The sequence below is a fragment of the Gobio gobio genome (genome assembly GCF_949357685.1).
Source record: "Gobio gobio genome assembly, chromosome: 11".
Lineage (NCBI taxonomy): Eukaryota > Metazoa > Chordata > Actinopteri > Cypriniformes > Gobionidae > Gobio > Gobio gobio.
This window is the reverse complement of record NC_137104.1, coordinates 49,259,956-49,283,926: the sequence shown is the minus strand read 5'-3', so window position 1 is coordinate 49,283,926 and position 23,971 is coordinate 49,259,956. Positions and strand designations below refer to the sequence as shown.

The 23,971-nt window shown below is 44.2% G+C and overlaps 1 protein-coding gene across 2 annotated transcripts in view; it reads right to left on the bottom strand.

The window, feature by feature from the left end:
• Window positions 1-2,324: 2,324 nt before the first annotated feature.
• LOC307134261 (CD209 antigen-like protein C) overlaps window positions 2,325-23,971 on the bottom strand; it is a 42,885-nt gene continuing 21,238 nt past the window's right edge. The window contains exons 1-7 of one of the 2 annotated variants that reach the window (XM_079829859.1): window positions 11,872-11,983; window positions 11,462-11,551; window positions 5,936-6,007; window positions 5,739-5,810; window positions 5,348-5,499; window positions 4,723-4,835; window positions 2,325-3,621 (exon numbers count right to left, since the gene is read on the bottom strand). In XM_079829859.1, coding sequence (XP_079685985.1) covers window positions 3,459-3,621; window positions 4,723-4,835; window positions 5,348-5,499; window positions 5,739-5,810; window positions 5,936-6,007; window positions 11,462-11,551; window positions 11,872-11,878 — 669 coding nt within the window. In that variant the 5' untranslated portion in view covers window positions 11,879-11,983 and the 3' untranslated portion in view covers window positions 2,325-3,458. Of the gene's footprint in view, window positions 3,622-4,722; window positions 4,836-5,347; window positions 5,500-5,738; window positions 5,811-5,935; window positions 6,008-11,461; window positions 11,552-11,871; window positions 11,984-23,971 lie in introns of those variants that run through there. The other variant, XM_079829853.1, reaches the window with a different exon arrangement.

Sequence of the window (23,971 nt, the reverse complement as noted above, 5' to 3'; positions counted from 1 at the left end):
AGCATCAATACCTTACAGTAGGCTATGTATACCATGCTATTAACGATTATTTTAAGGCATCTTATATTTTGGGGATAGAAAAACATATCACGATACTGCAAACTTAAAAGGCTATTTCATTAAATAAATGTGAAACTCACGTTTCAGATTCTGAGCGTTGTACGGGCTTGCACAACAATGCTTCAGTTCAGAGCAGTTCACAATCAATGAATGGTGCACATTTATGCCAAGCGAATATTTATGAACAAACGACAATGTTTTCTCTGTTGTCATTTAATATTGTATGTTGTATACAGGCATAGCGCTTCACACAGAGAGGCCGGAGAGCTGGCCTGAATGGTCCTTGCCAAGTGTAAGCAATCTCACATATCTGACATTCCATGGGGTTTATTATCCGCGTCGATCCAACGCACACATGGGGCAGTTTGCATACACTGCTGACAACTGCGTTACTGAACAGAAAAAATAAACGGCAAAGAGCAACGGGAATTTAGAACGCATGCAACGTTCACAGCTCGCACTCCATCTTCGGACTGCCCACTCATCAGCGAGTGAGTGAGAGAGAATGTGTTCCGCCTTAAAGGAGCAGTATTCAGCGAGGTAAAGTATCCGCCGCCTAGGCTGCTTTAGGGACCGTCTGCAAATTCACCACACAGTGCAAATCGAATCTCAATAAACCATTCAAATTAATTTTACAGGGCCATGGTAAATGCCTAGCGGGCAAAATTATTTGCCTTTCATGATCCAAAGGTTGTACATTCTTACTGGCCAGACTGACCTACCACAGGTGAAATTAACTGGAGTTAAATTAAAGCTGGCTAAATTGGTGATTTAATTCCATTCTGTTTCTCACACAAACCTCAAAAGACTTGAAATAGCTGTAGCACACATTTAAAAGGTTAATTTTTTTTTTTTTACCATTTCGTTATTTTGGCTTGGAATTTCATTTGTTGAAAATTTGAACTGATTTTAGAATAAAAAAAAAAAAAAAAAAAAGTTTGCGTTTAATAAACGTACATAAAAAAAAAAAAAAAAAAAAAATAATATATATATATATATATATATATATATATATATATATATATATATATATATATATATATATATATAATTTTTTTTTACGAATACAGCGTTTGGAGTGGAGTGCATGCAAAATTATATGTTCCCTGAATCCACGGTCTTTGTTGTTATTGTGAGTTTACACAAATAAAAGTAGACCGTTTATAGTTTATAATTATGTCTTGAACTTATCTATATGGCTAAAAATTCCTATTAAAAAGCCTATTATATAATTTTTTTAATTTCAATTGTTGATTATGAAAAGTGAGCAGCATGAGTAAGACGCGCAATATGTCTGGAGACAAGGAGTGGGGTCCGACATGGTTTTGACCACAGTTTTGTTTTGTAGAAAGTCTTTGTTTAAAGTGAATTTAGTTTTCTATAAATTGTATTTTAATTTTGATCAAGGTTTCATCAACTAATTGCCTGTATATTTAATAAATAAGAAGCAAACCAAGATCGTCAGGAAATAGATTGACGTGTGTACGAACCCACTGGCCATGTTTCCGCGGCCTTTGAGTAGCCTAAGGCTGAAACTATAGCGTATTTCTGTTTTTAATATGTTTCTTGAATATATGTCTTAGTTACAGTAGGCCTATTATAGATAGGCTAGTTATGATATTTGTGGCTGCACCAGGGTCCGTCATTACTAGGTTAAAGTTACGCCACTGAGGCTAATCATGAGAGGTCCATGGCACCTTCTACCTTTGGCTATCTGTTAAGAACTATAGGCTACATCAATAAATTACAACAATTTCGTGCTATGGGAACTGCCACTGATTCAGGCAACGGAAGAACCTATTTTACGCTGAGCTTGCTTCTGCTTTTCAAACATGGAAGTGTGACAAAGGCACATAGGCTATATACATTCTCTAATTTGGATACAGGCATATTTTGTACACATCACTATACAATACATGTCCTTATAAGGAGAAAATATATGTTGTTTTAATGAGAGAATTTTTCGTTTTAACAACAAATACAACAAAAATATGTTGTTTTAACGACATAACATCGTTATTACGAGAAAAATATGTTGTTTTAACGACATCTCGTTATTGCGGGAAAATGTGTTGTTTTAACGACATAAGATCTCGTTATTACGACATAATTAAGTGGAAAAATTATATGTATGTGGCAGCAATGCGTCACAGTAACTTCACACATGCTCTGTTCAGTCCTTATTCCACATGTGAGAAATGTAGAGCCTTGTGGCAGACAGATCAAAATTTAGACTAGAAAAAACAATTTTGATGTAAGAAAATAACTTTTCTACTTCCTTTATTTTTGTTATGGCAATTCCTGCTTTGTAATTAAATTCATCAAAGTTAAATTATGTTTATTGTGTGTCTGTGTAGATATTTTTCAAGCAGTTTTTTTTTTTTTTTTAATAGCATGGTCTTCCATGATTGACGTTGGTTCAGCACACTACGGAAAGCATGAAGTGTCCAACCTGTCCTGATGGCTGTCTCTGTCTCTGTACTCCTCCCCCGCCTGCAACTGGCAGATCTCACCAGCCGGTGGTAGGCTAGTGTAGTTCATCTCGAACAAGCCTTTTGTGTGTATCTATATAGCCCTCATGTTACCATTGTCTCTTGTCTAGCTTTGATGTTGTAACCTGCTGTTGGTGAGTTTGTCATGTTCACGTTTATGCTTAATAAAGAAACTTCACATGGGTTCAAATCAACATGCCTTCAGTGGACCTATGTTACAACTCTCTTGGCAGAACAGACAAAAATGGCAGCGGCTATTTACACTAAGTGAAAACAGTGATATATTCTATTTACACCATGTAAATATAGCAGTTCTTTGCAATATGTGTAAATAGTAATTAGAAGCTCCTTTATTTTAGCAGATACATACCATTTGCACCTCAGTATTGTTGTACATTAACAGGATGCAATAACAACATAGAGTGCAAATTATTATATTTATTAAATGGATGCCGCCTTAATGGGGCAATAAAAGCCCTCCCTACACGGTACCCAATAAACGCTTTTATTATTATTAATAAACATTTTGTTAGGCACTTTATTTTCACTTTTAGAATATTTTCTGAAATATACCTTTCCGATGTGATATGTGATGGGAAAAGGAGAAGAGCAAGCTCTGCAAAAGGCGGATTCGAACCCGGGTCGATCGTGTCAAAACCTAGATTTCATGAGCCTTGAGACAAGAAAAGATCTTGTCCATATATTTTAGTTGTAGGCTACTTAGCAAGCACTTGTTATTTCCAAGAACTTCTCAGAAGTTCAGTTCTGCATTTCACTGGCCATAGTAAGCAAATCCAAAAGTTTCCCTCCAAAATATAGACAAATATCTGGCAAAATTAGCTGACATTAGATTTTGTGCATGTATATGACCTTTCACTAACATTTTATATCACTGATAGCAGTATATTAATATTCCTTTTCACAGATAAACGTTTTCTCTGTTTTACAAGAAGCATCAAACCAAGATTGAAAGTTGCCATTCCCATCTCCCAGACTAGCACAGTTCTCTCCAGACGGATCCTGTACTCTCCAGTTATCAGGTTCACTCGGCCCTCCATTGAACCAGAACCTTTAACACACAAACAAACTATAATTCATTTGGTCTGTGGTTGAACCAAGAAAAAAAAAAGGTTAGTTTTGCAATACCGATACAATTAGGAAAATTAAAAATGATCAAGCAACCGAGTTTACAATTTTTGGACCATTGAGATGAAATGACCCCGCTAGATATTTTACGTTCCCAGAACGTTCTCAGAACATCCCCGCTGGTGTCAAAGACATCACCTGGTAACGTTCCCAGAATATTCTGAGACGGTCACGATGTGGCGTTTTTTTAAGGGTTGGGGCTGTTATTTGGTGGACCTTCAGGGAACATTCAGGACATTCTGGGAATGTTTAAGGGACCATTACTATAGGACATTCCCTCTGCACTACATTCCCATAACGTTTGCAGGACCTTTAGGGGACTAGAATGTTATTTTTTGGTCCTATTTAGGTCCTTCCATAACGTTTACTGAATGTTTTCAGAACATGTTTGTGTGACTCTATGTACACTGGGCTGCTTTGCAAATGAGGGTCAGTAAAACGCAGGATTTGCACAAAAGTTGCTTCTCAAAGTTGGATTCAAAACCAACCCTTTGTGACCAACTTCATATCCAAAACATGCAAGTACTGCACATTATAATGTGTGTGTGTTTGTAAATCGCCTATCTGAATGTGGCTAAAGTTACCATTGTCTCTTACTGTATTCACAGAGACTATATTTTTAGCCCAAAAATGCTGTACAATTCAGAAGCGCACTTTTATTACTTCTTTAAACTAAAACTAATGACATAGCTCTGATCTCTGTGAATACAGTCAGAAGCAATGGTAACTTTAGCCACATTAGCTGCCAGCGTGCTAACAAGCACAGTCACAAAGTCAACATTTGCATACATTCTCAAAATATAATAGCCTACAGGGCGCCATATGGGAATGTTCTGTTAATGTCCCAAATATCCTCTTTATAACATTGCTATGTGACCATAGAATAACCAAAATGGAATGTAACCCTAAAGTCATACGGGAACGTTATCATATGACCAACAGTGGACCATGTGGGGATCCATTGCTATTTGAGAAGACAAAATAAATAAATAGCTTAAAAAAAAGATCACACATGAGTTCTTACTGTACTCCAGTTTCAGTGAGAGTTTGGTTGTTCACCCAAACCCAGTGTCCTTCAGTGTCCAGATCATTGAGACCAATCCAGTGAGTCTCTTTAATTTTAGAGACCAGGAAAGCCTAATGGAGAAAATATACATAGGTGATAGTGTCAAATAATTGTCTGGTATATAGGTAAAGTAAACTTTAAAATAAATAATCTGTGTGATCAAATCTTGACTTTCAGCTGACGTGATTTAAGTTACGTTTTCAGTACACTTGCATAAAGTATCAATTAATGCTGCGTTCCGGGCAGGTTTTTGAGCCTGTAAGTTATGACTTCAAACCACGACTCGCGACTTTCTAGCGTACCAGGCAAAGTCACGCCAAACTGCCTGAGTGGTGCTAGATGTAAACAAAGCATGGCGGACCGTACGGGGCTTATGCTCATTTACAACCATTTCTATTGTCAAAGGTGCTTACTCCTTGCTTATTTGAGGGAAACGGAGGAGAAAAATGGTGCATAAGGAAAGAGAAGCTCTTATACCTTTTATTTTATGTTATTTGTATATTTGGAAATGTATTTGGTATTCATTTATTCTTGCACTCAATGGACTGAAAACATGGCATAATTCCTAATTGATCTGACTCGCCTGTTCTGATTGGCTGGTTATGGTCACCAGATTGGCTCCTTCTGAAACACAGACATCTCGACTGCTCCACCAGTTCAGTTCATCAGAGCTGAAGAAATACAGCTTTCCACGACAAGCTATACAGCCGTCCACAGAGATATTACAAGACTGAGCTGTGAATGAGGATTAATAATAAAAAATATGTAATTAAACTCTTTTTAACTTTTTATTGTTTGGATTAGATGCACATTCAATTCAATTCAATTCACATTTATTTGTATAGCGCTTTTCACAATACACATTGTTTCAAAGCAGCTTTACAGAAAGAGCATTTCATAAATGTACATTGAAAAATTACCATGTGCAAAAATATTCACACTTTGTGTCACACTAAGCACCAACGAACACTCACCATCGTAAAAGGACAGCCGTTCTCTAAGTGTGTTGTATCTGGCTGTAAGATCATTAAACTCTTTCTTCATCGCTGGTGAAAAGAAAATTAAAAAGTGAAACAAGCAGCCATTTAGAAAATTCAGGGAAAAAAAAGTCAGAACAGAAGACTGTGGCATTTTTAAATGAATGAAAATGTCAAATCAAAAGCCAACTCACCAACATGAAGCAGAAGCTGTTTTCTAACTCTGGTGTAGTTGGTTTTAATTTCCTCTAGTTCTCTTATCATGACTTAGCAGATAAAGCAGTTTCTCACACGGTCAGTTCAATGAACACTCAACACTGTTAATGAAACATGTCTGTGCTCTACCGTTTATGAAATATAGTTCCCTTTCGAGGGAACTTCACACTGCGTCCACTAGGGACAGCTTTGGGAACGCCCACAGCGTGATAGCGTCTGATGCACGTATGTCAACTCAGCCAATGGCGAGAGTGAGCGTCACGGGCGGGTGACGTCACGTCCAGGAAAGGATAAATATACATCCGGTCCGATCGCACTTCAGCTTTTCTGCCTCAGCTAAGCGATCTGTGTGAAAACTGTCTCTGTCTATTTATTGTTGTCCGTCAAAAGCACAATAATTATCAGTTTAAAAATGGCGAATGCATCAGTATTCAAACAGTGTACTCCTCCATGTCCCCGTTTCCTTACGGGTGGAGATACACATGATTTGTGTGTGATGTGTTTGGGAGTGGAGCATGCTCTGTCAGCATTAGAGGGGGCTGACTGTCAGCATTGTGAGAAGCTGCCGCTTCGCATGCTCCGCTCCCGCCTGTCACTCTTCGAGAAGGGTGATCAGGATCGCGTTCCCCCTGGTTCTGGACCTGCTGCTGCTGAGGCACAGCGGAGAAGGACATCATGGGGATCGCAGATGGATCTCTCGGCGGGGTTTGAGACGAGCGCGAGCGCTCTTTCTCTGCCTTCACCCGGGAGATCTGTCGCTCAATCTCTGGTGTCGGAAGCCCGCGCTGCGGCTTCTTCCGCCCAGAGTGAGAGCCCGTCGCTTCAACACTCCAGCTCTGAGGAGGTGGATGTGTTGAGCGTCGGACTGGGGGAAGATGATTCGCCATCTCTTTCCCCCGCACACGAAGAGCTGGTGGAGGTGATTACTCGCGCTGTGGCGAAGTTAAATATTGATTGGCCAGCCGAGAAACAAGGCGCTCGTCCGAAAAGCAAATTAGACGAGCGCTTTTTGACGTCAAATGTGTCACCTTCACCACGGGGTCTTCCTTTCTTTCCTGATTTACACAGTGAGCTGTGTAGATCATGGAAGAAACCATATTCATCACGTCTTTTCAGCCCTCAAGTAAAAACATACAGTGATATAAGGGGGCTGAAAGAATATGGTTATGGGGCGATGCCTAAAGTGGATCAGACGCTTGCGAGTTATCTGTCCCCTGCGACGGCATCGTCCCTGAAGGCCCCCACGCTCCCCACTAAACCATTAAAAACAACATCAGGTCTAGTGGGAAAAGCGTACACGGCAGCAGGGCAGGCTGGTGCGTGTTTGCATACAATGAGTATTTTGCAAGCGTACCAGGCTGAACTGCTGGGGGATTTGAATGGCGGTGAAACGGTGAGCCCTGAGGCAGTGCGCAAACTGCGTCGGGCCACAGATTTATCTCTGAGAGCCACCAAGGAGACCGCTAGAGCTATTGGGCGGTCTATGGCAGCCTTGGTGGCGACAGAGAGACATCTGTGGCTCAATTTGTCTGACATTAAAGACAAAGACAGGGCTTTTCTCCTTGATGCGCCAGTTGAACCCGCTGGTCTGTTCGGCGACGCTGTAAATGAAGTCGTCGACAGGTTTCAGGAGAATAAAAAACAAGCGGAGGCTTTTAAAAAATATCTCCCGCGCCGCCACCAACCCTCTGGGGCTGCTGGGCGTGAGCAGCCCCAGCCGTCTAGCTCTTCGTACAGGCAGCAGCAAAAAGAGAGTGTCGCATCTCGTGCTCCACCTCAGAGATACGGTGGGCCAGGTCGGCACTCTCAGCCGAAGCCTTCTAAGCCGAAGACCGACCTGAGGGTCGTGCTTCAGGCGAAGAAGGCTTCAGGCCAAAAGAGGTCCTGATGCCAGCAGCGTCAGTTCTCCGAGGGCGCCCCCCCGCGGGGTGGATTGGTGTTCACCTCAGTATACGGTGCCCACTCCACTTCGTGGAGGACCACTCAGGGGACCGTTCTGCCAACCCCGCCACCCTTGGTGCTTTGGGGCGCAGCGGTTTCCAGCGAGCTCGTGACTCGGCGTCCACAGGACAAGGTGTCACACTCGCAGCCTCCAAGGAGGTTAGAAACGCAGCCAGATCGGTTAGGTGCTGCCAGTACGCTTCAGGCCGCCGAGATGGTTGCAGTGGAAATATCAGAGACCAGCCTCGAGAGGCTGGTTCCCTTAGTAGATTTTCTGGCAGAAGGGAAACGTCTACCAAATATATCGCTATGGGTCCTGCAGACGGTAGAAAAGGGGTACAGAATTCAGTTTGGGTTCCACCCACCTCGTTTCAACGGAGTGCTGGTAACATCAGTACGTCCCGAGCAGGCTCTGATAATGGAACAGGAAGTAGAAACCTTGTTAAAAAAGGAGGCTATAGAACAGGTCCCTGTATAGAACAGAGAGTCGGGTTTTTACAGCCGGTACTTCTTAGTTCCAAAAAAGGATGGAGGGTTGCGCCCCATATTAGATCTTCGTCGCCTGAATTGTACGGTCAGAAAACTAAAATTCAAGATGCTGACGCTAAGTCAGATTGTGACACAAATCAGATCCGAGGATTGGTTTGTCACAATGGATCTGAAGGACGCACACTTCCATGTCTCCATCCTTCCACAACACAGGAAGTTCCTGAGGTTCGCTTTCGGGGGCAAAGCGTACCAGTATCGGGTTCTTCCATTTGGTCTAGCTCTCTCACCCCGCACGTTCACGAAATGCGTAGATGCAGCGCTGGCCCCGCTCAGGCTGCAGGGCATACGCATTCTGAACTATATAGACGACTGGCTGATTCTGGCACAGTCGCAGGAGATGGCGGTTTGGCATCGAGATGTCGTCCTCGCGCATATTCAAAAGTTGGGGTTGAGGCTGAACGCGAAGAAGAGTGTGCTTTCTCCAGTACAGAGGACCACTTTTCTAGGCGTGGTTTGGGATTCCGTAGCAATGCGGGCAGTGCTTTCACCCACGCGCATTGCTGCGATTCTGTCAGCTGTAAAGAGAGTCAAACTAGGCCAGTCATTCACTGTCAAGCAGTTTCAAAAGTTGCTGGGGTTAATGGCAGCGGCGTCCAACATGATTCCTTTTGGCCTGCTGTACATGAGGCCCTTACAGTGGTGGCTCAGGACCAGAGGGTTTTCCCCGAGGGGGAACCCTTTTCGTATGATCAAGATCACGCGGCGGTGTCTCCGCGCCTTGGTCATATGGAAGAAGGCCTGGTTCCTGTCCCAGGGTCCGGTGTTGGGGGCACTATGTCGTCGAGTCACCCTGACGACAGATGCCTCTCTCACGGGCTGGGGAGCGGTAATGGAAGGCCGCTCAGCTCAGGGTCCGTGGGGGGACCATCATCTTTCGTGGCACATCAACTGCCTGGAGATGATGGCAGTCTTCAATGCATTGAAGTTCTTCCTCCCGGACCTGAGGGGCCATCATGTGTTGGTCCGTATGGACAACACATCGGTGGTTGCCTATGTAAATCGTCAGGGGGGTCTGCGTTCGCGCCCACTGTGCAAGCTAGCGCACCAGATCGTCCTGTGGTCTCTGGGGAAGTTACTCTCCTTGAGAGCAATCTTTATCCCGGGGGCCCAGAATATAGGAGCGGACATCCTGTCGAGACAGGGGCTGAGGCCAGGGGAATGGAGACTTCACCCCGAGGTGGTGAAGCTCATTTGGGAGATTTACGGCCAGGCGGAAGTGGATCTGTTTGCATCTCAGAATACGACGCACTGTCCACTCTGGTTCTCTTTGACTCATCCAGCTCCTCTGGGACTGGATGCCATGGTACAGACGTGGCCGAGGCGGCATCTGTACGCATTTCCCCCAGTTGTTCTGCTCCAGGGAGTTCTGGAGAAAGTTCGCCGGGAGGGGATAAGTCTACTGCTAGTAGCTCCTTACTGGCCGAGCCGGATTTGGTTCTCGAACCTTGTAACACTGCTCGATGGCTCACCTTGGAAGATTCCGATAAGGAGGGATCTTCTATCTCAGGCGGAGGGCTCAATATTTCACCCCCGCCCAGAAATGTGGAACCTATGGGTTTGGCCGCTGAGGGGGCCGAGCTCATAGAGTCTGGTCTCTCTACCGAGGTAGTGGAGACCATTCTTAGCTCCAGAGCTCCATCCACGAGGAGACTATATGCCCTGAAGTGGAGGTTGTTCACTTCTTGGTGTCAAGAACGACAGTTAGATCCAGTCAACTGCCCTGTTGGTTCAGTGCTAGATTTTTTACAAGAGCGATTCCCTTCTGGGTTGACCCCTGCTACACTAAAGGTGTATGTTTCATCTATTTCTGCTTACCATGCCCATGTGGATGGTATTACTGTGGGAGGGACCCGTTGGTAACTCGTTTCCTTCGTGGCACTAAGAGGCTGAGGCCTGCGGTGCGCACTAGAGTTCCTACTTGGGATTTGGCTATAGTGTTGGAAGGTTTATCTGCGGCTCCGTTCGAGCCACTTGACATCATCTCAGAAAAGTTACTGACTCTGAAAACCATCTTCCTTCTTGCCATCTCTTCTATTAAGAGAGTAGGAGACCTTCAGGCCTTATCAATATCCCCTTCGTGCTTGGAGTTTGCACCAGGGATGGTTAAAGCTTTCCTTTACCCTAGATTAGGGTATGTTCCGAAGGTGTTAACCAATGTTCCACGGCCTATAGTGCTGCAGGCTCTTTGTCCTCCTCCATTTGTTAATCCAGACCAGGAAAGATTGAACCTTATATGTCCAGTGCGAGCACTGGATGCTTACGTCCACAGAGCTGCCCTGTGGAGGAAAGCGGATCAATTGTTTGTTTGTTTTGGACCTCAGAACAGGGGTCTCCCTGCGTCCAAACATACAATGAGCAAGTGGATAGTCGAGGCTATCTCACTGGCTTATGGGTCTTCTGATCAGCAGTGTCCCTTAGCTGTCAAAGCCCACTCTACTAGGAGTATGGCGGCCTCTAAGGCCTTGGTATCAGGGGTTTCCCTCAAAGAAGTCTGCGATGCGGCTGGTTGGTCCTCGCCTCTTACGTTTGTGAGATACTATGATCTTGACTTGTAATGGGCTCCAGGTTCTTCAGTGCTCCTGTCTTGAATGTGCCACAGTTTCACACGACAGGCATTTGTTATTATGGCGTTTTGATATTTCGTTCCCAAAGCTGTCCCTAGTGGACGCAGTGTGAAGTTCCCTCGAAAGGGAACGTCTCAGGTTATGACTATAACCATAGTTCCCTGAGAAGGGAACGAAACACTGCGTCCCTTTGCCATACTCCCTGCATCCCTGTGATCCCTTGCTTCGGCAGTTTAGCTGAAGTGCGATCGGACCGGATGTATATTTATCCTTTCCTGGACGTGACGTCACCCGCCCGTGACGCTCACTCTCGCCATTGGCTGAGTTGACATACGTGCATCAGACGCTATCACGCTGTGGGCGTTCCCAAAGCTGTCCCTAGTGGACGCAGTGTTTCGTTCCCTTCTCAGGGAACTATGGTTATAGTCATAACCTGAGACGTTTTCTCACCTGTGCTGTTGATCTCTTGAGCTGCCAGTTGCTCTGAAACCATGATGTGCTGCTCATTCAGTGATTCAAAATCAGCAAGCTTATGATTATCTGATTAAGACAAAAGCAGCAGTGGAAAATATGTGTTTTAGAGGAAAGTCACACACATGCACACTTAAGACTGAAATGATATACAAAACCAAGTTTTGTTTGTTAATGGCCGTTTACACCTTCAATATGGAGGTTTGTTTGACAACACTTGCCTGATAAAACAGCTTTACTGAAAAGTGCGATTTTACAAATAAAAAGCTGCTAAATATTGCATTTTGTGATGATGCTACTGTCCCACACTGAGGGCAAGCAGAAGTTCTTACAGTAACTCAGTCCATCCACACTGAACAGAGCAAAGATCTAGTATCAGATATACTCACAAATCATCCAGATAGCGCAGAGACCTCCGAGAGCAAAAACAAGAGAGAAACCCAGAAGAGTCAGAAGAACTTTAGTCCACTTAGAGGAACTGACTTTTCTCTCACTTTCTTGTTCTTCAGTGGAGTTACCTGGGGTTAGAAATTTGATGAGCTAAAGGAAATTATTTCTGAACCCTTGAATCATTGCAGCATTTCTGTCTGGAACCATTCCTGAATTTAAACTGGGTTTATTTCAGTAATGTTTAACAGAACACATTTTCAACACATTGACCCAACCTGACATTTTATTAATTGTACTCTATTCCTGAGAACTCAACCTTTCAGTTCAAATCTACTTTCATCATATGGTTGACTCTTGTCTGAATGTTTACGGTGGGGTTTTATTGTGATCATTGTACCCAAACAATATGAAAAAATATATATATTAATGTATTGAAATGTAAGATTGACGGATAGAATTCACAAATACTGTTTTAAGTTTCATACTGAATGTTTTAAAAAACATACAAAACCACTTCTAGAGAAAACAAGCATCTGTGTAATTAAATATCTGACTCAAAACCAAATACAGTTTTAAGTGAAATAAAGATTTCGTGAAAACTACATCCATATGACAGTTTTCTATCGTGACACATTAGAACAAATATAACACTGTTCTTAAATAGGTTTCAACACTTCTAGCCCACTCACAGGAAGTCCAGTGGTAAACATCACAGTTCACACATCACTGTTATTTTAGGCACTTTTCAAACTCTATTTTTATGCTTTAAAAATAAAAAATAAAAAGCTGCTGATGCTTTTATTCAAATATTATATTACATTTAATACTGTATGTGAACTTTTTTCTGCTTTCTGAACCCATGATGTTATGAGTTATAGGATCAGCATGATCTACTGTCTACTGGAGCTTTTTTATTTATTTAATTGTTTGATTCTCAGGGAACACATGAATGGATAATATGTATACCTTGAATGCAATATAAGCCGCTTTGGACAAAAGCATCTGCTAAATATGTAGGGGAGCGCGGGGCACAACCTAAAGCGGGGTTAGTTGTAACACGCATGTTTTAACCCTTTCCACACATGCCAGGATGACAAAACTTAGTGTATTTACTAGTTGCCATATCAATATTATTTAGAGAAAAACAAAATGCCAAAATTAATAAATCTTTGGAAGATATTACTGAACATTTATTTAACCATAGCAAAAGTAAATTTCTTAAGTTTATTTTTCATTTCTGTTTTTTGTATTTCTTTAAAATAAGACAAATCTGATATTATTATGATATTGTATATCTGTTATTTAACAGTTGATATAGTTCTTTAATGCTGATCTAACAGCAGAAGACACAAGCTGCGGTTTAAAATTGTGCAGATGGGGTGCGTTACTGCGTTACAATGAGCCCCTATTAGAAATATGGCATTATATATACTTTTATTAATTCTTTTGAGAAACCATGAGGTGAATAATGACTGAGAGTCAATGTTAAGAAATTATTAATTAATTATTATGTTTTGAACTATGCTGTTTAGCTGTATTTAGCTATGTGTATTTTATTTTAAAAAGTTAATAATTGTACTTTGTTGACAAAATATTTTAGTTTGTCCCACTCTCCCCTGCTTGTTGAATGAACATACGAAAACCTTACACAGTTACTGCAGTGCTAAATCTTAGAAATAGCCAATATAATACAAATACTGATGACATCCCATCCTTACCTTTGTGTTGAGAGCAGTTTTCATCTGAAAAAACTGTTGAAAATATGAAATCAGGATTTTCATAGATTGGATCCATTTCATGAGACTTGAGTGCTGCTGGAGTTTGTTCAGAATAAGGAAGTCACATAAAATCTCTTCAATACAGACAGGAAATGATGAAGTTATGAGTCTGAAGAACAAAGCTAGCAACTAATATTACATGGTTGATATACACTGATGAGCCAAAATATTATGACCAGTCACAGGTAAAGTGAATATTGTTGATCACCTAACAAGGCCACATCTTAAGGTCTGGGAGGATTAGATGTTGAGCAAACAATCCGTTCTCATGATAAACGTGTTGGATTCAGGAGAAATGGGCAGGAATAATGATCTGAGTGACATTGACAAAGGCCAAATGTTTTGGCAAGACGACTGGGTCAGAGTATCTCTGAAACGGGAAGGCTTGTGTGTTGCTCCCGGTCAGCAGTGATGAGAATTTAATGTCCGAGGAGGGACAAACCACAAACTGGCAACAGGGTGTTGGGCGCCCAAGGCTCATCGATGCACAAGGCAATGAAGGATATCATCTTGATCAATTATGATCAATTATCATCACCAATTGATCATCTGTGGGATGTGGTGGACCAACAAGTTCAATCCACAGTGGCTTCACCTCACAACCTACCCCAGACAGCAACATAGTGTCGGCCCAGATCCTACGCGTTGAATCCACATGTACCAGATGTGGCCCGGATCTGTTTCTGGGACAGGACTTGGAGGATCTGCTACTAACATCTTGGTGACAGATACCACAGGACACCATCAGAGGTCTTGTAGAGTCCATGCCTCGGCTGGTCGGTGCTGTTTTGGCAGCATATGAAAGACCAGTAGCATATTAGGCATATGCAACCCAGTCTCATATAAAAACGTACCCTGACTACGTTGGTCCAAAGTGCAAAACGTAGAGGGGTTACAATAATGGCCCTTGAATTGTATGACTGTTACATTTTTTTGCCTATTCTTTTCCTATTCTTTTGCGTCCAAGTCACGTGACTTTCAAGATTCCGGCCGTGAGAACAAAAAACATGGCGGACATTTCTCTCATTTTTAGTGGAAAAAATCAATATATTGAGCTAGTTTCTGCATTAAAATAAGTTTTGATTACATTTCTAGCGCGAAATATATATTATATTTTCATAATATTCACTCAGTGAATGTGCATAATCACTCGCTTGCTAGTTGTTGCGAAGATTTTTCAGATCTCGGCAGAATAATGTGAAACTGTAACATTTTGGTTGCTATGGACGCTGCTCCGTCTGACGGATCAAAACCCCGCCAACTATATGCGTTGCGTCTGAGGTTTTATTTGCTGATCAACACATTAATTCGTGGCAGCTGGAGAAACTAAAGTGACGAGTTACGATCGGTCCGCTGTGTTTTTTTATTATTTTGAAATCTACCGGGACCTCTGTGCATTTAACTTCCTGTGTGGTGCGATCTCATTGATGGGTGTTGACTATGGTGTTGACGCGTCAAGGCCAAAGGTCAAGGCCCCACAAAGAAGAAGAAGAAAAAGAAGAAGAAGAAGAAGAAGAAGAAGAAGAAGAAGAAGAAGAAGAAGAAGAAGAAGAAGAAGAAGGAAAGAAACGAAGGGAAAAAAGCTGAACAAATGAATCACCTTGACCCCGAAGATGCCATATTCCTGGTTGATGCGTTCCTGGATGAGTGCAAGGTAAATAACATTATCTTAGTGGTGAAAAAAGCATTCTAATTACATGCTAATTACAAGGTCTAAGATCATAATAGACTCTGAGGTATAGCAAGGTGCACAACTGAAAACACTGTGCAACTATACAGTACCTGGTTGAATGTCTTTATTCAAATGCAAGCTATATTGCTGAGCTCAGGTGAGTTCACAGGTTAGAGCCAGTCAGATTTTAATTCAATATTCTGTCAAATCGTTTCACTTTTTTTTTCTTTTTTAATGTAGAAAAGGTTATATAGATCTGTCAGTACAGTACAGGACCACAACCGTTAGACTGAATTTTTTACAATGTAATATTAACATTGGTTTTATAATGAGATTTTATAGTTTATAGGTTTATAGGTGGCGATAACCATGGTGGGTGGTGGTTTATTCTGTTGCTCAATTGTTTATTTAGGTGGATCAGCATGGACACACTAAAGGAGGGTCAAAACAGTCCACAAAGCTGTGTGTTTGGCTTGATGAGGACAAAGATGGTCAACCTCTGCCAAAAAGATGTAGAGCTGGGGAGAAACGAAAGCGAGATTCAGCTACTGGTTGTTTTTTTTTTTTTGTTGATTTTTTTTTTCATCATTAGTTGCATTCATTGAGCAAGTTCTAATTGGATATTCATATTTTTGCAGTTTCTTCAGCTAGCATTAAAAGGGTGTCCTGTGCTCCATCTACCTGCACAACTGAAGACGCTGTGACCATCGAAAATTTTGGTTTTTTTCCCTCAATACTTCTTTCCTCATTTGTTATGTGGTCATTGCCCAGATTTACCATTGCCTTCTTCCCTTTCCATTTTCAGACTCCCTCATTCAAGATGTCCGAGACCTCTTGGGAAGTGGTGCTGAACAACCTCTCCCCTCACACTGGAGGAACAGGCAAACTTCCTCTCTGGAGAATTGGACTGTAATGAGGCCCTTCATGGTGAACAATATGTTGTCATCTGAGAAGCCCAAGGAGGGGCTTTGCCATCATTGTGGACACAAGGCTGCAGTAGTGATGTGTAGGGACTGTTTACCGCGATCACTGTACTGTACAGCCTGTGACCTTTCCACACATGAGGCCCTGACAGAGCATAACAGATATCCATGGTGGATATCTGATTCATAACAGAGCATCCATGGTGGAGGGGTTTTTCAGACACCTGCCGCCATCCACTTTTGTTCAGCAGCATGAGGGAGGGAAATTCTCCTATCATGAAAAAAGTAGTTTTTAAGTCTCAGGTTATATAGACTGTTTTACATTTTACACAAATCCTTGTTTACTCCAACAAACATGCTGGATGAAGTTTTGTTTGATAGAAATAACACCCTCCCTGTTGAGTTTTTGGTTTCATTTACTCTAATATGTAAACTATTTTTGCTTTTTAGATTGCATGTTACCAATCGTTCCTCCCTGCTGTGACTGCTCCACTGGGCAAACAAGCTTTTCCAAGGGAAAGCCAGTTATTTTAATTGGAATGAATGGTAACTTTTTTTTTATTTCTTCATTTTGTGTTTTTTTTTGTGAACAAAAGATAATAATTTTCACTGAAATTTCAGGAAGATACAACCTCTTCCTTCCATCAGTAAACTGCTCCTGTGGAAAAACCTTGCCAGTGACCATAAGTGATCTGGTTGAAAGTGGTTACTGGCCAGCCACTGTCAATTTTGAGACCTTGTACATGGTGGACTTGTTCACCACGTATGAGGATCTAAAAATCACTGCCCCAGGGATGTCGAGACATGCTTTTGTCAGCATGCTCGAGTGTCGTACAAAACTCTTTGGGCGAGTGAGTATACTCATCATTTAATTTATCTTGTTTGGATCACCTTTTAAATAACTGATTCATTGTTAGGACTTGTTCTTACAATCCCCAAAGTTTCAGCACATATTTCTTGACCAAGCCTTTTCTTCGTCATGACCACGGTCTGAAGCCAACCTTCGAAACAGTTACTTATTGTTTTGTTTTTTTCACTTTTGCTCTCAGAGTGGTAAGATATGTGGGGACACAATGCACAGGGCCTTCCTCGAATGGGCCTATGCCAAATTTGAGGTTGACAAGCTGTCTCAGGTCCAGCATTTTCAGTGCCCTGCATGCACACCCTCCATGTTGGCAGTTGCAGTGGATGGGAACCGAAAATTATATCGTTTCAAAAGCCAACCAGGGTGTATAACATTCATGTACAATGAAATGCCAGTGAGCCACACACTTTTATACAGTAAATTTAACCCAAACCTATATATTTCTTCCAAGACCTGATGGGTTTTTTGATGGAGTCTTTTTGGCCAGTGATGCTGAGGTGTCCTCCTTTGTTGATTACATTCATAGAACAACTGGACATGTAAGCTAAATTTATATTTCTTCATGTGTAACACCACAATTTAACATTTTTATGAATGCTTGCCAGTTTTCCCACCCAAAATTTAAACATTATTTGGTTTGCATCAAATGCCATAATACCATGATTTACAGCTTTTTTTGTAAAATGTAACTGTGAATTTGCCCTCATCTGTTTAAGAATCCAGGGAAAGGGAGATGTGGTGCGGGTCAGTGGACTGCAGCACGAGAGTCCGCCAACAAGTCTGCAAACAAACTAGACGAGGAAGGTGTTGAAGTTGCTGTCTGCCGTCATGGGGTTTTGCTGAAGGGACTGAATATGTTCCGTGGAGAAATATTTGCGTACCCATTATATCTCCAGAAACAGCTAGCTTCACAAACCGTCCAGTTTTTTTGCTCTGATGTGGTCTGCAAATATTGGCCATATCTGCAGAGAGTTTTGGACCACTGTCCAGAGTTGGAGGACTTGCTGAATATGCGCCCATTTCTCTCCATCATGCATGCAAAAGCGCATTCATGGATGTGTGAGGTAATAATGACAATTAGATGTATTTCTTACCATTTGTACCACACATTATGATTGTCTGTCTTCTGCCCCACTTGTTGTTTTCCAAATTATAACATTCATGTAAATGTGTTACAGTTAAAATGGGGGGGGGGCGCAATCAAGAAGGAGCTGGAACAACAATCGGGGAGGAGGTTGAACAGGTTAACAGCTTCCTCTCCCGAGCAGCCATATGTTCCAAGTACATGTCAAAAGCCGGTAAGCATTTTTCACTTATAGTTGTGTCCAAATGGAGACCAAGGGGTTTGAACACTGATGCTTGGTCTTTGCATTTTAGAGTTCCATGCAGAGGTGCTCCCCTAGAAAACAACTGTCTTGTCCAGTGCTTCTCAAACCTGTCCTGGGGACCCCCAACAATTGCACATTGTGGACGTCTCCCTCATTAGTAACACCTAATTCAATGTTGCAGTCTCTACTAATGAGCTGATGAGATAATCAGGTGTGTCAGATGAGGGAGACATGCAAAATGTGGAGTGGTGGGGGGTCCCCAGGACAGGTTTGAGAAGCACTGGTCTATTCAGCAACTTTACACTGATCAGGATTCTCTCTATAATAATTTAACTTCTGACACGTTAATTAAGTGGTGATGATTATTTCCAGGTTTATGTGACAATATTAGAGAATGATCAGTGTAGTATCTGACCTTTGGTCCTCACTGTGAACCTAAATTACTGCACCTACATTGTGTGTCAAGTTCGCACAGACATGCTAACAATCCAAGCAAGTGGCTGGAACAAGCGAAAGGCAGTAAACCTTGACCGGACACTGGCCAAAAGATACATCAAGGTACTAACTAGAAAATATGTATAATAACATTTTTGTTTTTAAATTGTGTCTCAGCATTTGTTAACATGGATATTTCTTTCGGACAGACTGTACAAAGGATTGCAGAGGCAACAAAGGACCTGGAGAAACTCACAGCTGAGTTTTCTCTACAGCAAGACACAGTCCAGCAGTGGGTGTCTGATGTTCAGCAGTGGACTTCAGGTACTTTAAAAAAAATGATTTGATATATTTTAAAGAATCATTGGCTCTGCTCTTGTACAGGGGATCTGAAAAGAGGCTGATTGTAAACTGAAATGGGCATTACTTAATTTGTTTGTTGTCATCCAAAGGAGAAACAATCCAAAATGACCTGCAGAGGACCATCGAGGGGCTATATTTGGGCATCAAACAGCGAAAATTTCAGCTGTATCGTCAGTCTGGTGAGAGCAGAAAAGGCCACTAGTAATTCAGATTTGTGAAAAAATACATAGTAAAAACAGCAACGCCATTTATTTGAATGGCAGCATGCTGAAAAAATTTATTCATAATAAGGTTGAGTGCAATATCCAAATATTTCCAATTAGGGATGTCACAGTACCAAAATTCCAGTAGTCATAAAAATTTGACAGTACTCGGTACCAATTTCGGTACCACAGCAAAATGCTATTTTTCAAAAAAGTAATTAAATTCAATGTGTTTATTATTTAAATGATAATCATTATAAGTAAATAATACATAAACATTTAAAGTCTGTATGCTGTTGAAAATTAAACATTGTTTATAAAAAAGATCAAGTGAAAAATAAACAACCATCTAGGCATAATTATTATTATTAGTAGAGACGTAATATTATACATAGAGACGTAACGTTAGTAGGCTACAGTAGTAGCCTAATATATTTAGTCAATTTCTTCATCTTACACCAAACTTTTATTCTGACGGGTTGCCGTGAAGACCTTTGAGTGTCTGTGTTCATGATATGGCAGTTTTCTCAATTAAACGGTAAATGCTCATGAAGTGATAGTTCATGCATTTGTGTCCTCATATAATGACCTGATAGTGACACACGGCAGTCAGCAGAGACTACAAACTAAGACAGCGAGCGAGTGTCGCATGCATGCCCACGCATCTGCGCCCGTCATTCACAAAGAGACGCAGAACATGCAGGACTAATATTTTAACAGTATTCTGCAGTTTAATATTGACATACTCTAGTATTTATTCGGCTACAGTCTGGAACCCTGCGCTTAGGTTAGCACGGAAGCGAATGAACGCAGCTGTGGGTACCAGATATACTCAGGAGGTGATACGTCTCGGTTACGGATGTAACCCTCGTTCCCTGAGGAGGGAACGGAGACGTAACGTTAGTGACTAACGAATGGGGGTTTCGCTTAGAAGCCTATCAACTTCGAGTTTTGAGAAAACGCCCAATGGCGTGCCAATGCCATGGGGCATGCGGAATTTGCATACGTAGCTCCGCCTCACTGCGTGAGTATATAAGGAAGTACGAGGCAATATCGCATTATGTTACCTGCTTGAGGAGCCAAGACTGAACTCCTGCGTTCCAGGCAACACAGCTCGATGTGGCAAGGGGACGTTACGTCTCCGTTCCCTCCTCAGGGAACGAGGGTTACATCCGTAACCGAGACGTTCCCTTTCGTTCAGTCACTACGACGTAACGTTAGTGACTAACGAATGGGGGTCCCAATATAATCCCGCCACTCAGCTGTCTTCCAGTGCCCTGCGTAAGTGTGAGTACCCTGTCGTAAGACTAGTACGGACGAAGGACTCCCACTTAACACAGGATTACCAAGGTACACTGGGAAGCATATCCCAGTGAGGGAATGCCAAAGATGCCTACCCGTGGGGAGGACTTAAGAGACACATATGACCCGGAGAGGGTTGCATATGGAAGATCTCTAGGGTACCAGCCGAAGGTGGATTTTTAACCCTAGGGGTGGCGGGGACACGCCAAGGGAAGAAACCCGCTCACTGCGGAGACTTACGGTGAAATACACATGTGGGGGTCGCCAGAGGGAACCATGCACATGGGGCACCTGGCCGGACATGAGGGTCTGGGCTCGAAAGGGCAGACTGAACTGATGTCGGCGTCGACAGTGCTGGAGGAGCTCAGGGCTCTCGGGGAACTCACCTGAGGAAATATCGCACGTATCCAGTCCGTGGAGTGGAGTGGCGAGCAAGCGAAGACACCTGAACCTGGTCCATCACCGGCCCCTCGGGGGGGCGAGTACATAGTCGGACACTGGCTCCACTCGGAGATTATAGAATCTGGCGAATGTGTTGGGTGTCGCCCAGCCTGCAGCTCTGCAGATGTCTGCTAGCGAGGCGCCATGCGCTAGAGCCCAAGAGGAAGCCACACTCCGGGTGGAGTGTGCCCTCACACCAAGGGGACATGGTCGGCCTTGCTGCTGGTAAGCCAAAGCAATGGTGTCCACTATCCAGTGAGACAGCCTTTGCTTTGAGAGAGCACTTCCCTTCCGCTCTCCACCATAACAGACAAAGAGCTGGTCTGAGGTCCTGAAACACTGCGTCATGTCTACGTAGGCGCGGAGGGCGCGTACTGGACAGAGCAATGCCAAGGCTGGGTCTGCCTCCTCCAAAGGCAGCGCTTGCAGGTTCACCACCTGGTCCTTAAACGGAGTGGTGGGAACCTTGGGCACATATCCAGGCCGGGGTCTCAGGATCACGTGAGAGTTAGCCAGCCCGAATTCCAGGCATACTTCGTCAACCGAAAAAGCCTGCAGGTCCCCGAAGCTCTTAAGAGAGGCCAATGCGGTCAGCAGAGCCGTCTTCATCGACAGGAACTTAATATCAACCGACCGCAAAGGCTCAAAGGGAGGCCTCTACAGAGCACTTAGAACTACTGAGAGGTCCCAAGAGGGTACGAGAGGAGAGCGAGGAGGATTCAGTCTCCTCGCCCCCCTCAGGAACCTGATGATCAGGTCGTGCTGACTTACCTTTTTGTTCTCCAAAAGATTGTGGCGGGCAGATATAGCGGCCACATAAACTTTGAGGGTGGAGGGAGACAGCCCACGCTTCAGCCCGTCTTGGAGAAACTCAAGCACGACCCGATCGGGCATTTCCAGGGGTCTTCTGGCTTTTTGGAAGAGCACCAGGTGACGAAGAGGTTCCACTTCAACGCATAGGCATGCCGAGTGGACTCTGCCCTAGCGGAAGTGATGGTGGCGACCACCGTAGGTGGCAGGCCACTCAAACCTGCCGCGTCCCGTCTAGGAGCCACACGTGGAGGTTCCAGAAGTTGGGACGCGGGTGCCATAGGGTGCCCCGTCTCTGAGTAAGGATTCTCAGAGGAATAGGCCAGGGAGGGGCTGTCGCAAGGAGTAAGAGTTCGGGGAACCAGGTCCGGTCGTGCCAGTACGGGGCGACCAAAAGGACCTGCTCCTTGTCCTCCCTGATCTTGCACAGGTGTTGTGCGAGTCGGCTCACTGGGGGGGAACGCATATTTGCGTAGGCCCCGCGGCCAGCTGTGCGCCAGTGCATCCGTGCCGAGCGTGCCCTCGGTCAGGGAAAAGAACAGGCTGCAGTGGGAAGAGTCGTGGGAGGCAAACAGATCAACCTGTGCGTCGCCGAACTGTTCCCAAATCAGCTGGACCGTCTGGGGATGGAGTCTCCATTCTGCCGGGAGAGGCTGAACCGCGAGAGCTCGTCGGCTGTGTGGTTCAGGACCCCCGGAATATGGACAGCACGAAGGGACCTCAGGCGCTTCTGACTCCATAAAACGAGATGGCGGGCGAGTTGAGACATACGGCGGGAGCGTAGACCGCCCTGGTGGTTGATGTACGCTACTACGGCCGTGTTGTCTGACCGGACAAGCACATGTTGACCCAGCAGCAGCGCTCGGAAGCGGTGCAGGGCGAACCGTACTGCCAGCAACTCGAGGCAATTGACATGCAGGAGGCGCTGGGGTCCTGTCCAGGAGCCCGCGGCTGCTTGTCCATTGCACATGGCACCCAGCCCGTGGCAGGGGCATCCGTCGATACGACAGCATGCCTGGAAACTCGTTCTAAGGGCACACAGGCCCGTAGAAAACTGAGGTTCGACCACGGGGTGAGCGTCTGTCAGCAGGGCCGAGTCACTTGGATCCGGAGCGTGCCAGACTGCCATGCCCATCTCGGGACTCGATCGCGAAGCCAGTGCTGAAGCGGTCTCATATGAAGCAATCCGAGCGGCGTTACCGCGGCTGCAGATGCCATATGCCCCAGGAGCCTCTGAAATAGTTTCAGTGGAACCGCACTCTTGCTCCCGAATTGACGGAGGCAAGTCAGCAGAGACTGCGCGCGCGCGCTCGCTCGTAAGCTGCGCGCACATGGCGACCGAGTCTAACTCCATACCGAGAAAAGAGATCCTCTGCACGGGGCAAAGTTGCTCCTTTCCCAGTTGACCCGAAGGCCCAGACGGGCTAAGTGGTGGAGAACCAGATCTCTGTGTCCGCAAACCTGCTCTCGAGAGTGGCCCAGTATGAGCCAGTCGTCGAGGTAGTTCAGGATGCGGACCCCGTGCTGCCGAAGGGGCGCAAGGGCTGCCTCGGCAATCTTCGTGAAGACGCGAGGGGACAGAGATAGCCCGAATGGGGGAACCGCGTACTGATATGCCCGCCCCTCGAAAACAAACCGTAGGAACGGTCTGTGTCGAGGGAGGATGGAGACATGGAAGTAGGCGTCCTTCAGGTCGATCGCTGCAACCAATCGTGAGGACGAACGCATTCGAAAAGGCGTTTCGCAGTCAACATCTTGAACGGAAGCCGGTGAAGGGATCGGTTCAAGATGCGAAGGTCCAGGATTGGTCGTAACCCACCGGTTTTCTTGGGTACAATGAAGTAGGGGCTGTAGGACCCCGACTTCATTTCGGCCGGAGGGACAGGCTCGATCGCACCCTTCGCCAGTAGGGTGGCAATCTCCGCACGCATGACGGGGGCATGGGCCCCGGTCACGGTATAGCGGACTCCCCTGTAACG